The 15,438-nt window shown below is 41.0% G+C and overlaps 1 protein-coding gene across 2 annotated transcripts in view; it reads right to left on the bottom strand.

Moving 5' to 3' along the window:
* The window catches only part of SYNGR2 (synaptogyrin 2), a 289,829-nt gene that overhangs the window by 232,255 nt on the left and 42,136 nt on the right, over positions 1-15,438 (bottom strand). For both annotated transcript variants that reach the window (XM_044068172.1, XM_044068173.1), the window contains exon 2: positions 7,336-7,570. In XM_044068172.1, the coding sequence (XP_043924107.1) occupies positions 7,336-7,570 (235 nt within the window). The remainder of the gene's footprint in view (positions 1-7,335; positions 7,571-15,438) is intronic.

Here is a 15,438-nt window from a genome sequence, read left to right on the forward strand (position 1 = left end):
GAATGTCAAGCAATAGAGAACGGTCTCTCCACCATCTGAAAGCTGAAGGCAACAGAGAACTCACCGGACACCCTGGAAGGAGCTGAAACATCAGCATCACTGTAAGCAATGGGACAGACCTGACCCTGGTTGGAGACCAAGGCCAGTGCAAAGCAATCCAATGCCTAAAGGGCTGACAGGAAGGGATGGCTCAGACAACTTGGGAACAGAGACCCTGGCCCAATGAGTCTGCACCAAAGCTAGAGCTTACAGATACCTCCTGCTCTGATGAAAGTAGAGCTAGTGAGATCAAAAAGGATGCAGAACTGACAAACACCATAAATTTGGATTGGATATAAACAGAGCAGGAAATCTCAAATGTAAAGACTTCAAAGCTAGGAGGTTAGATCGGAGCAGGACAAGCCAAAGGCAAGGGTGAACTTCCAAAGCTCATAGGTCCAATGAGAGACAGAACCAAAAGCAATCGCAGCTGGATATGGGTCCTAAGAAACTTAACCCTCCACATCAGCTTCTGCAAGACTTCCGGTATAGATCTTAAACTGAAAGACATGGACTGAGGTCTGGAAGATTTCTTTATGGGTCTCTCCTCAAGAGGGAAGTGAGTCTAGTAGAGACTGGCTATGGAGAAAAAGCACCAGCAAGCGGAGATGTTCTGGATCACACACGAATCAGATCCTAAGAGGCTGTCCGAATACAGGGCCTCAAATGTTTAGCAGATGTAGCAGAAAACCATGCCAATGGAGTGTGGTCTATCGCTTAGTCTGTGCTTTGCTCTTTAGGCTCGTCACTCATCCTCATTTTTATCCAAGGTCTCTTCCCAGATGGGGATGGTCCAAGAAGGTGATTCAGGAGGATTCAGCAGGTGAGAGAAGATTCTTACTTATGGTGCTCAGTGATAGCTTGATGCTCAAAAGCCATGCAAATCAAGCAGTTTCCCTCAAACTGGACAGCCCCTAAACAACACACACACTTAAGGTGCATATCCAAATTAGGCATATTTGGTTATAAGCCACACTTTTAAACCCAGTCAACTTGTCAGACATAACTAAACAAACAATACTCACAAAAAGCAGTAAGCAATATAAGAGAGACAAAGAACACAGCTAACAATCGTGAAGTATTCCGATAAACACCATTAATACCAACAATGGTTTTAAATAAAACACAGTAGAAATAAACACTTAAAGAATATAACAGGCAAAAAAGTCACGCATGAGAAATTTACTGTAAATACTTTTTCCCCTGTAGGGAGAGGTAAATAATTATAAAACTGAAGTTTACAACAGAATAAAAAGGTGTAAAATAGGACACAAGTTTATTAGGACACTCTTAGCTGAGGCGAGCTTGAGCAAAAAAATTGCGTCCTTCCTAAAAAAGCAGAAAACAAGATACGAAGTAATGCTGGGGACAGAAGAGGGGATTACGTTTAAGGGGAGGAACCTGAACACATCCTGAAGATAAAGCAGCTAAAGTTGGATCAGTCGTGGGACCGAAACCCATTCATTAAGGAATTGGCACAAAAAAAAATGAACAGTTCAAAACAAGACAGACAATTACATGGAAATAGTTTACTTTGACAAGAAATTAAAAATTGATCTGAAATTCTAAGATTTTGTGCTGTCAAGATAGAGCTCTCTATGAACATCCAAGGCAAAGTATCCACGGCCTAAGTACAGGCTTCATTTCAGCAAAATGAACTACCACCGTCACCCCATTGCACAAAGGTGGTGTCACTACTGACCCTGGAAACCATCACCCCATTAGCTTGACAAGTCTCACCTGTAAAGCCATGGAGTGCATTATTATGATCTTAAACAAAGGACATTGGCAATCCCCAAGCACTTGACCTCACCCAGTCTGGCTACGTCAAGAGCAGATCTTGCCCGTTAAACCTGGTTGACTTCTTTGAGACTGTCACTAAGGCCCTGGATGAGGGAAGTTAATGTATATAGCTTACCTTGACCTGGCCAAGACCTTTGACAAATCCCCCACTTGGGCATCAAAAAGCCAACAACTGGGCGTGAACCCCTATCTCATCAGGTGGATGGCCAACTGGCACACCAACAGGACCCTCAAAGTCAAAATAGGCACCTCAACCTCCGATCGCAGACCTGTCACTAGTGAAGTTCTCCAAGCATCTGTCCTGGGACCCCTACTATTTGGTATCCATTTCTCAGGTCGCAAAGACAAAAGACCTGTGGTTGACCAAGTTTGCGGACAACTATAAGTTGGGTGCCATTACCAATTCCCCAAACGATGTTAACATACTGCAAGAGAGTCTCAAGGCAACGAATGACTGGCGCCAAAGTCATGGCCTCAAGCTATGCAAAAAAAATAAAAAAAAGCAGCATCATCATGCCATTTGGCAAAAAGACAACCCCCACCAATTACCACATCAGCGGCAACCCCCCTAAGCACACAACCTGTGGCGAGAGACCTGCGCACTCGGTTGCTAACCTCACATTCAACCATCATGTAGCAGCAGTGGCCAGAAAAGCCTTTTACTTGGTTCATCTCATAAGTAAAAGGGGACTGCATCCAGAGAAAAGGAGGTTCTCTCTATAATACTCCCTCATTAGACCAATAAGAGTGTATAACTCCAGTTTGGGATGCATCTCTCCAAATATCCAAATATCCATCAACTGGAAAAGCCACTGAAATACCTCACAGAGAATCCATGGCCTCCAACACCTGTCCTATGTAGACAGGCTCAAATAATCACTCTACTTGGTATCCTATAGATTTGCTCAGGGGTGATCTCTCTCACCTATAAGGCAATATTGCACCCTGCCCTATTAGAGTTGCTCCGTATCTGTAAGTTTAACTCCTCCTACACTACCAGCTCAAAAGTCCGGAATCTAATATGCAAACATCAGCAAAATCTGCTGGAGACAGGTTTGTCTCCCAGAGGCTGCCCCATCTCTGGAATACACTTCCCATACACGTCAAATGGAGCACCTCGCTAACCCTCAAGCACAACCCTGATGAGTGGATGGAAAGCCACAAATTTGTCCCGGGGGGGGGGGTTCAACCTTGTCAGTCAATAACAGGGGCGACAGGTGCCGACTGAGGTTTCTTTTTGGGGATAAACTCTTGGCTAGGCTTGTAAGGGCCCCAGGGCATTTAGCCTAGCAACCTCCTAAGATCCTACGATTCACTCCCTCATTTTTAGGTTCTCAATAAAACAGGAGAATGGACATAATGGTATATGGTAAACTCTGACACCTAAAAGTATAAAAGGAACCCATCTCTGTGGAAAATGAGGTAAGGCTAACCCACCATAACAGCTTGCAGCTCAGTCTTCTTGCAGATGTTAGAACAAAACCGTTTTCCACATTAAGAACCAGGTCAGCCAGATCTTGTTCCAAGGAACGGGTATATTATATTATTCAATGGTCAAGCAAAAAAAAAAAAAAAAAAGATACCAGATTCTTGTGGAAGTCTGGCGGCAGCAGCAGTAATTGGTAACTTATGCGAGTTCTAAAAAGGTAACTTTCCCCCTTTAAAATATAGTATAAAAAGCACTACTTACTCAACCCCCAAAAGTAAAAGCTTTCATCACAGAAACGGTACTGTAAAAAATTAGTTTTAACAACTTTCTACCACAAAAAAAAAAAAAGTGACACTCCAATTTAAGAAACTAAAAAAAGCATGCAGCTGTCAACAACTTTTCCTAGTGCAAGTAAAAGCCCCCCACCCCAAGGGAACTTATCTGCCTAGCACTGAACAGACTTGGACTGTCAATCCTCAAAAGCATGCAAGAGGAGCACTTTTCAGCTGCAGGAAAGCTCTAAAAACCCAAATCTGAAAAAGTCAGCTCTGCTCGAGCTGACCAACAGTTTAGGTATGCGGAAGGTGCCCAAGAAAGCTTTGGAAGCTGGCATTCTATTATATCCTCAGCAGGATATAACCCATAGAACAAAAGCTACTGAAGCAGTGATCAAATGCTACACAGGTTACTTCACAATCAAAGTTAAACCATGTTAGAAAGGGCATATTCTAACAAAACAGCTTGGTGTGAAAGCTGAAATTCATCTGTGGTATTTTAGAAACTTAATATAGACAACCCCTGTTTTGGCTTTTCAAGCTGTTGCTTCATTACATTTTCATATCACCCCCCAAGTACATATATGTCTAGATCCAGTTCAATTTGCTTGGGGGACAAGCAAAGGCATTATCTATAAATTCATGCGAGATAGAAACACAGACACATGCATCCCTTTTACAAAATAACTATAATCACCAATTCTTCCTGAAGGAGATTTTGCCACGCTTAAAACGTTCTTTATACACAAACCAAAAACTACCAAGACTATTTATTCCGACTCTATTGCAAAAGTAAAAATCATACACACTTCTCCAGAAAAGGCAATGTTTTTGTTATGAACACACACTATGAACAAAACGCCCTTAAGTGTGGCAATGAGGTAGGTCAAATTCAGCACTGAAACCCCAACATCAGAGTAGTGTTCTTACATGCACTTCTGAAAGTTTTTTTTAAGTACTGTCAAACCAGGGCTTGCTTATACAAAGGTACTTTTACAAAACTTGTCTCTGGCACACTTTCATGCTACATTACACTTATTTCCACAATGGGTGAGCACAGGACTTCTGTTCAGAGTAGGAATATAGCAGGGGTTCAGAATACATAGTTACTAATGCACAATTATATCAGAAGCAAATAAGCATTCCAATGTAAACATGTTATGAGGTCAATTTCAGCAGACTACATTGCAGTGAAATCCGTAGGGTCAGAACAACAGTTTGACATTCTGCAAGTCATCATCATCTTTTCGGCTGTTCCCATTAGGGGTTGCCACAGCAGATCACCTGTTTCCATTTCTTCCTGTCCTCTGCATCTTGCTGTCACACCAACCACCTGCATGTCCTCTCTCACCACATCCATAAACCTCATCATAGGCCTTCCTCTTTTCCTGTTACCTGGTAGCTTCGTCCTTAGCATCTTTTTCCCAATATACTCAGCATCCCTCCTCAGCACATGTCCAAACCAATGTAATCATGCCTCTCTGGCTTTGTCTCCAAACCTTCCAACCTGGGCTGACCCTATAATATACTTATTCCTAATCCTGTCCACCCTCGTCATACCCAGTCCAAATCTTAACATCTTTAATTCTGCCACATCCATCTCAAACCCCTGCCTTTTTGTCAATGCCACTGTCTCAAACCCATATAACATAGCTGGTCTCACTACCCTCTTGTAGACCTTCCCTTTCACTCTTACAGGTACTCGTCTGTCACAAATCACTCCTGACACTTTTCCACCCACTCCATCCTGCCTGTACTCTCTTCACCTCTCTTCCACACTCACCGTTACTCTGAACTATTGACCCCAAGTATTTAAACTCATCCACCTTCGCCACCACTACCTCCTTGCATCCTCACCATTCCTCTATCCTCCCTCTCATTCACACACGTATATTCTTGGTCCTACTGACCTTCATTCCTCTTCTCTCTAGAGCATATCTCCATCTCTCCAGGGTCTCCTCCACCTGTTCCCTACTCTCACTACAGATCACAAGGTCATCTGCAATCATATCACGGGGACTCTGTCTGATCTCATCTGTCAACCTGTCCCAACTGTACCCCACGTATTTTATTATAATTCCTTGAAAATTTTAGGACAATGTGATAAACCAGATATAGAACATATTTTCATTATGCTTTACTGGGAGGTGATGTTGCATCAGGAGTAAAACCAGCTGCTGCTTTTCTCCTGAATAAGTTTTTTTTTTTTTTTTAATGGAAAAAAAAGAGACTAAGACTTGCATGCAATGCCACTCTGGATGAGTCAAAGTCTGAAGTCACCAGCTAAGAGCTTTATATAGCTGGGAGTAATGACATTTTCCTAAGAAACTTGTGAGAATGTTTCAAACTATGTTTAGATATGTGATGCTACACTGCTACAGACCTTGCATATCAGATGCTACACTGCTACAGATCTTGCATATCAGACTGCTTTGTTTTGCAATTTGGCTGACAGTAAGCCACGTTTTCATACTGACAATTCCAGTTATGCATTGCGTGAATATGTATATACGTTTAGTATGTGTTCGTCTCTAGCTTCAAACTGCTGAGGGAAATCAATTAACTGGATGTTAGTGGCTCCAAACAATCCAACTGAGAAAGTGCTTTGTAAGGAGTGAAAAAAAAAAAAAAGGTTCAGCTACATTTACAACACTTTCTTTAGAAGTGACAACTTTTATTTTTAAATATAAAATTATGATGTGAAAACAACCAAATATTAGCAAAAGTATTAATGGAAGTTTTTAAGCGCTTGCATTTTAATTCATGTGCAATAATGTCAAACACTGGTGTTCCATAGCATTCAATTGCCAATTACGTTTCAAAAGTAGTTTCACAGTCACTTTCCCGAAAAGAAAAATTAACAATCCAAAACTGTAAAACTTTAAGAGCTGCATTTTTCAGGGGGATCAAAAGGTGCATCATTAAATCCAAGATGTACAATTCTGAAACATTAAGAAAACTTTAGCAAAAGTAACCATATTTGTAGGAAGGACCACGCCGAGGCCAGAACAGCCTTTTGCAACTGCCAAAATGCAACATGTGTGAGAAACATTTTTAAAGAGCAGTTGTTAATTCTACCCAGTGCAGCAACTAAAAAAGCTATCAAAAATACAAAATGTATAGTGTTGTGCCTCAGGCCTACATATGCATTTAAAATCTTGCCATGTTGTGGTATGAAAAAGAGGTTTAATTTTTTTTTTCCACTAAAATTTAAGTTGCAGTGAACACACTGCCTTTGAGGTTGCAATTACAGCCCAAAGTTGCATAAAATTACACATGTCAAAGCACTTGCAAGATGAAGACATTTATACTCTGGCAGCAAAGCTAGCTGAAGAGTCAGCAGTCTGGGGACACTGCCTGAACTATTAAGACCATGACAAGGACAACTAGGACTGAAAATTTTCCACAGCTGTATAAAAGGTCATTGCATGGCACTGTCTTGCTGGTGTCTACTACACTGCACTCCAATACTGTCTTTTGGCTTTTCCCCGGTTTGGGGTCACCACAGCAGAATTCCCGTCTGCTAATGATTGGCAGTGGATTTTTATGGTGTTGAGTTGCCAGCCCGACACCCAACCTTCAAAGAAGGCACACCCATTCACGCACAAACCTACCTACATCATGTCTAACGTCACTCGATCACAGAGAGGACATGCAGACTCCACACAGAAGGCGCTCCAGACGAGAATCGAATGGGAGAGCCTCTTGCTGTGAGGCGACAACGCTAACCGCTGCACCACCATGGCCACACTGCACTCCAATACTAATAAAAAAATATGTGAAACTTACCCGAGAAACCAAGGTCAGCAATGACTATGTATTTGCGATCTGTTGTATTACTGATCTGTGGGAAGTACAAATCCACAACAAAAAAGATAATGCATGCAAGGAAAGCAAGTACTCCAATCCCAACACCATAGCGACAGGCATCGTCATTGTTGTTAAAGATGCATATTTCTTTATCTCCACCACTACGAGGATAACATTCGTTGAGAATGCACGCAAACACAACCAAGGCAAAAATCTAAAATAGAAAACAAAATTAATATTTCTGCTTTGGTTCTCCTATGCCCAACATTTTATCTAAAAGACATCATACAACCCCAAAAACACAATGAAATAATGAAAACTACCAGAAATAGGCCAACTTTGGTTATATTAAACACCAATAGTAAGAATGAGAAAAAAAAAAAAAAAAAAAAAAAATTAGCCCAGATTACGTAAAAAAAAAATTCAGTCCTCTATTTTTATTTTCCAGTTTACCAGGATAGTCCACTGGGCTGAAAAGAGCACATTTTCAATGGAGTCCCGGGGAGAAAAGCTCCCTAAGTACATTATACAACTTGGGTAAATTTAAAAAAAAAAAAGGAGTAATACAGTACACAATTTACAAAAGAAAAAGGTAAAAAAACAATTTCAGTAAGTATACACAAAAACCTTATAGTTTATACAGTGGAAAATCTAAAAGTAGAGGTGAAAGAGGTTCGCATAGGTTATCATATTATAGCAGAGAACAGAGGGGATAGGAAGAGATTAAGTGTCAAGTAAAAAAAAAAGAGAACAGTAAGTAGTACTGTATGGGGGTGAAAAAGGGGTGGGAGTAGCAGTAGCTTAGTGAGAGAAAGGAGAAGAGAGCAGGAGGAAGAGTCAGAAATAAGGTAGTTATGTAGGGTGAGAGCAGGAACATTCCCAGAGGGATACGAGATGGGAACGAAGCAAGGTTTTAAAGGTACAGTGGTGGTGTGGATGAGAGGTGGCAAGGAGTTCCAAAGCACTGCTAGAGAAAAGGATAGTAGTTTGCCTGGTAGAGGAGCAGGCTTGTGTAGTTCAGATTCTAGTTATTGGATCTCAGGTGTCTATTAGGTAGATGCATTTTGAGTGAAGACACTAGAGAGGGGCAGAGAGATGGAAGACAAGTTTGTGGGCGAGAGGGAGTTGGATTGTAGGCAAGATAATTGGGGAGTTCTAGCCAATTAAGTTTGTGAAGGGCATTACAGGGATGGATGGAGGATTTGTAACCAGTGACAAACCTGGAAATTTTATTGCAACAGGAAAAGAGTTTAATCCTTAGTGAAGAAAGTTAGTGAGAAGAAGGGCACCATATAGGAGGGAAGGAATGAGGTATGTAGTAGAGAGAACAACCTTAATAGAGGTAGCGATAATGGCAGTAAAACATACAATGTTTCTGGTGTTTTTTTATATTCATTCATTTATAGGTGGGTATCAAACTGTGTTGGTCAATGAGGACACCTAAAAGTTTGTCATGGGATACTACCTAAAGAGGTATTGTTTTGGCTAGTAATAACAAAAAGAGAGTTCTCGTCTACAATGATGTTTTAGAAGGAGTAAATATAACTTCAGTTTTTGATGTGTTGAGTGCTAAATGGTTATCTAACATCCAGCGCTCAGTGGAAGAGAAGGCCTCTTGGGTTAGTTTTGAGAGAGAGGAGATGGGAGGTGGCAGAAGAGATGATTGTAGAGTCATCTGCATACTGGATAAGATTAGCCTTGGGGATTGATAGACGGAAGTTATTTATAAAGATGTTTAACAGTAAAGGACCCAATATGAAACCCTGGGTGTAGTCCTGCTGGAGTGGTAAGAGAGGAGGAAGTGGCTTTTTTTTCATTTGATAGCTTGTTGTCTGTCAGAGGCAATTAGTGAACCAGCTGGTAGAAGAGATGAAGATTGGAGAGTTTGGATAGAAGGTTATTCTTTGAAGCTCTTCGCTGACATGACTCCACATCCAATATGTCATCACACACTATATATACTACTGTTCGCCAACATCCAAGGGAGCAAATTACAATTGTATTTGTCCCCTGTCCTTTCCCCTAACCCTCAGGACTCCATACTATCCAGTCAGGCACTCCTAGTTCTCTACAATGCACTAACAACGTACCACTGCATAGGTAGTTTACCATGAAAGCAGATTTTCAAATAAGTTACTGTTGGCAGTAGTCTTGACATATGACCTTCCCCACAAAGGCCCACCTGGCCAGTCTTCCAAAGCACAGGAGCCTTCTCCACAAGCCATACATCTGCAATAGGCATGCACCAGCATGTTGGTTTAACAGTAAACATACATCTTCATAATTTTCTTGCCCTCATCAAGAAAAGTATGGGCTAGCCCAATAACTTCTCAGGTCCGAACCCCAAAATAAAATTATGTGTAGGGTGAACTTTGATAGCAGAGAAAGTTTTAGATAAAGGAAGACATTAAGGAACACCCCCATCATCCAGCCCATAAGGTAAACTTCAACTGTACTTCCCAAGAGGGAATGAAGCATACAGATATTGCAACAATGATCTACTCAAAACACTACCATTATGGCAAGTTACCTACACAATATTACTATGCATTAGCTCACTGTTGCTGTATCCTTAACATCTGGGACAACTCTGTGCTTGATCAGATTGGGTGGAGAAGGGCATACTTCCTCCAAATCCAGGAAGCCTTTGCAAATCCTGGCCTTGGTCTAGATAAGAGTATTCAGTTTGTAATAATTTAGTGAAGATGTGGACTGAGGACCACATGTCTGCTTCAAAGATGGTTTCAGAGTCTACCCATTGAATTAAAGCCCCTGAAGTAGCTACTGCTCTCTGCTTTAACCATCCCCAATTGCGGCTTGCCACAGTTTGCGTAACAGAAGAAATCTACACTGCAGATCTATTTGGAAAGGTTTTGCTAGCACGTCTAATGTTTTCCAGCAATAGATAAACTGGTCTGATTTTCTTAGGTCTTAAGAAAGTAAAACCAGTCTAAAAATATTTAAAAGGAATGAAAAATTTGCTATTCTTATGGTAAAGGAAACGGGAAAGCTGCATATTCCAATTATGAGTGAATTCAGAAACCATTAAGGTATTAAAGAGCTCTAAGGCCTACTCTATCGTTAATGGGATGGGGGGGGGGAGATGAATGCACAAAAGTACAACTCCAACTCTTCCAGCAGAGGTTAGGTTAGAGCTACAAACTCACATTTTAGATTCCAATTATCACCACGTATTTATTAAAATAATCTACCCTCTTTTGTTAGTTTTTCCTTTCAAGGTCCTCCAGATGTATCCTCACTATTGCACTTCTGGTTTCAGTCTCCACCCATGCAAAATACTTCCTGCTGAAAGCTAACTACCTCTCCATAAATTTTTTAAGTGCCTTAAAAGTAATTTTAGGTAGACTAGAAATACATGCCAGTGTAATCCTTACCCTTACTGCCAAAATCTATCGTTTCTCCTGTTCTATCAGTATTGCAGACCTGCTCACAACCATCATCCCCCTTTCTCTTTGTCCAATAACTCTGCTGAATATGTATTCTGAAATCCTTTTTTCAAATTCACATGCTCATTTCCATCTCCTGCAACATTGCAATTTGCACCCTATGCTTAACATTACATTCAATAAGTCATTTTGATTAAAAGCTATTTTCACGTTTTAATGACATTACATTTCCAACTTACATGCACATATTAAAAGCTAGTTTATATGCATCTGTAGCTTCCCAACCCGGAGCCCATGTCACATTTTCTACACTTTTTGCTTCAATATTTTGACGTTTAACACCCACTCCTTTTAACTCACAGCAAATGAAACATTATATAAAATGATCCAAAAAGTGAAATTACCCTTCCATGCATAGCAATCGCCAAAGACAAACAGCTATATCCATAGGCTTTACCTATTCAAAAGTTAGGTTCAATTATGTTGCATGTGTTCCCTCTTGCACCACTACCACCTATTCTTGTCCTTTCTCCATTTCCCTTCCAGATGTGAAAAAACTTGCATGGTCTCAGTTAACTGATTTTTTTACCTTATCAAGTAGAGCATTGGTTATCGCTTAACTGTACAAATTTTTGCCTCATATTGTTGGTCTACTTCTCAGAATTGTGGTTTTCTAGCAAATCACTGAGGGTTGAAGTCAGAAAAGTCAATTTAGTTTCAGACTTCATACCCTTCAGAAACTCATGCTAATGCAATACCCTTTTTTAAGTTTAGAAGACCAATATTTAAAAGGTTTTGGGCCTTTGTCCCCCCATTACTTATGGCTTTGTCCAGATTACTTGCTTTAAGAGGTTGAGAGGTATGTGCACGGTTACGTTTTACAGTGAAGTGCTGAATGTTGTTAGGAATCCCATCTACATGCAAAGTTATTCCCTTCAATGCATCAGACGTCATTTTCACTAAAATTAACTGTTTGCCAGTTCCTTCAAGTACCTTTATAATGTTCCTTGTACAAATGCATCAGAACTCATGATTCAGTCATTTCTTAGCTGCTTGCACTTACAGATACATCAGCTCCAGCTGCAAAAGTTTGCTAATGGAGAAAAAAAACAAAAGTACTCGCCATAAGGCATCTGTGTTGTCAGTTTTTGTCCTTCCTCAACCTTTGCGTTTCAGGTATGACCTCGTATCAGACTTTGGCCACTTTTCAGACTGGCTCTATAGCTCAAGCTCCTCCCCTTACCCATAATCCTCCAAGTACCAGATTAACTCAGAGTTTGCCCCACTTAATATCAACATATAGCAAGGAAACAATATAAATGTCTAGAAAACATGACAGAAAAAGGTCTCGGCTCCAAAGAAGAAATACTTCCAGGTCATAACGGGAGACCATATTGATATCTTCATCCAGAAGGGGGGAGGGCAAGTTGAGGAATAAAATAAACAGGCAACACAGAAACATCTTTATGGTAAGTACATAACTACTGTATCTGATGATACTCTTAATCTTGATCACTGCTGCAGCAACCTTAGCTTCATGGGTTATATCCTGCCAAGAATGATGGCAGGCTTCCAAAGTTTCAGGGCACCTTCCACAATCTGAACAGAAAGATGCAGGGATGGATTCAGAGTTTTGTCCTCAGATTTCTTAATTCAGACTCGAAGGACAACTCACTTTCCGATTCTTCGAAACTATTGCTAGAATGTCCCAATGTTTTCAATGGTAGAACACAGAGGTTTCCCAGTCCCTCAAAAACAGCTGCAGAAGGATTTTTCCAGAACCTACACCCATTCCTCCTAGCTTATCTGCTTTAGAGGATGAGAGTCTTACTGTCTGCAATTTTCCTGATAGACAGGATGCACAAAGTTCCTCGGTCTTAAATTTCTGATACACTATTCCCAAACCTGACCCAGTTATAGCCTTAGTTGACTCCTCTGCTGCTAAGCACTTAAGTGTAACAGGAATTAACTTTGATAAGGATGGAAAAAAGTAAGAGGAAGTGTATAAGTTCATAGGTAGGTACTAGGCTATCTGCCCAAAGGCATTTATAAGCCTAGCTGGAATGTGTTGACTTTCGCTGCCCCCTTAGATTAGTTCCCTGTGCCTCTGCCCACCAGAGCCATTGAAGTGATCCCTGGGGTAAACTGTTTCCCATCCGCTTGTCAAGGTTTCTCCAAGAGGGTGGGCGAGGAGCTCTGCCTAATGTAGATTGGAATCCTGTTCCAGAGCATGGGAAGTTTCTGGGACAGGAATCTATCCCTCCAGCATGTCCTATTTATTGTTGTGGTGAGGTTTAGATCCCTGGAGTGTGTGGCTCGAGGGAATATGGTTTTCTTTAGGTGGAGCATGTCCATCAATTCTGGGTTGGACATGACCTTGTATGTCAGGCAGAGATCACCTCTGAATAGGCAGTATGCAAAAGAGTACAGCTGGACTTTCTTCAGTCGAGCTGCATAGGGCATCTGCTTGAGGCCAGTGATCCTCGGTGAGGTACTTCTGTGGTCTTTCCAGTGGTTGCAGGTGTTTTGTAAGGTACATCCCAAATGGGGCATTGTACTCAATGATGGGTCTGAGAAGTGATATGTAGAGGGGCCCCAATGATCTCTTTCGATCTGGATGCAAACCCTTTTGTGATTAGATGGACCACATAGGATTTTCTAACCACTTTGGCAATGTGATTATCAAAGGAGTGGTTACTACTTGGGTCACCAGATCCCTCATTAAGTTTTCTGTATTTAGGGGGCTACCACCTATGTGGTAGTTTGTGGGTACTTTGTTTTCTCCAAAGGGGATGACTATGCACTTTTTGGCATTTAGCTGGAGGCCATGGTTTTGACACCAGGTACCCGTCTCAGTAAGACCCTTTTGGAGTATACTTCTGCAACTTGGAATTTCAGAATTTTAAATTGCCAGGAATGTTTTATTTACAGTTTTTTGTAAAGAAAAAACTGCTTTAAATAAATTGGTTTCTTCTATTGCAAAGGTACACTCATTGTAATGTGTGAATGCCTCTTGAAACTTCTTCTGGGGCTATGGTCACTGGTATGATTTTAAGGAGGTTTGATTGGCTGCATCCCCAGAACCTCCCAAATGAGATTAGAAGTTAGACTTTAAATTCTCACTTGGAGATTTAGCGTTTGGCCCCTCTGCTGCAGAGGTAATCAGAAAGTGTGATGAAAGGAACAAGCTGATCAAGGGAATCTTTTTCAGCCCACGCTTTCCAAATTGAACAAGGTATTTTATTGCTCATCATCCAATTTTGGTGGGGAAAAAAAAACACACACACAGAACAGTCTCAACAGAATTCAGGTAACAGACATTTAACAAGTGGCAAGGAGATATAGTCTGAAACCTTCCAAAACCAAGGACAATCCAAGTCTGAATGACTACTCAAGAGACCTAATGAACCTCTTCCCACCCTTGCCCTTTCTTTTCCATAAAGTCAAACTCCATTTTTCTTCTTTGGCAGACATTTATGCAAATGGGTTCTGAAAATCATTCCTCAGGGTTACAGATGGCAGTGGGAGGGAATTCTTCCTTTGGGGGGTCATTCCTCATGCTGCAGTTTGGAGAGTTTCCACCTGATCATACACTGTCCCCAAAAAGTGCTAAAACTAGTTTCTCCTTCCTGGGTAGGGAAGGGATTTTATTCAACGATGTTCCTAGTCCCAAAGAAAACACTTGGAAACTAGTTCTGAATTTTTCTTTCCTAAATCGGTTTGTGATAATCTCCAAATTCAAAATGTCATCACCTTATAACCTGTTGCCTCCTCTACTTCTTTCAAGTTTCCCAGTAACACCAGACTTAAAATGACTTTCTTATCTATGCAGTCTCTTTCATGTCAGGAATCTCTCTTGGGTAAAAGATTTCTTGCCCAAACTGGTATTCCAAGAGAACATTCAAAAGTATTTTTTGACTCTCACACAATTATGTTCCTGGGATGCCAACTAGGCACCTCAGTTCAAAAAAAAAAAGACGCACAGATCTTCATTTACATCTATTTCTATGGTTTTCCACTCAGACTGTGACCACTGTGAGAAGTCTCAGGATTTTTCGTCTCATGGCACTTTATTCTCACAAAAGCCCTGGCAAGACTCCCCACAAGAAAGATGCAATAGTATCTGAAATTTTTTTTGGTCCCAGCATCAACACCCTTCATTTCAAATTCCAGTACTGGGGTTTGTTGGAAAGGAAATAACTTGTTAGAGGCAACAGATATTCTTACAGTCAAGGTCTCCCCTTTTCCCTCCCTGCTCCAAAGCAGTCACCACAGATGCTTCAGACTTTACTTGGGGAGCATCTTCAGGGGAGGGGTATGAGACACAAAGGAAAAATGCAAGCACATACATATCAAAGAGATGCTTACCCTGATTAAGGCACTCAATTCTCTTACTACTTTGGCCCCACAGGACCTCTTCAAGTGGTTACAGACAATACCACAAGTGACTTGGTACATTAACAAGCAAAGGTGAACCAGGTAATACCCCCTATACAGACAACCCATGTTAGTTTGGGATACAGCTTCACAGCACAATCCTACTGTACAGGCATCCTGCATTCCGTCAGAGCAACCTGTATGGCAGACAAGCTGAAGGAGGGCCAAGGCAGAACCTCACAAATGCAAACTAGATCAGAGGGTATTCCAAGATTTTATCATCTGTGGGGAGTTCCTC

Source organism: Protopterus annectens, chromosome 4.part0 (assembly GCF_019279795.1).
Source record: "Protopterus annectens isolate FY-2018-M chromosome 4.part0, PAN1.0, whole genome shotgun sequence".
In the NCBI taxonomy this organism is placed as follows: domain Eukaryota; kingdom Metazoa; phylum Chordata; order Ceratodontiformes; family Protopteridae; genus Protopterus; species Protopterus annectens.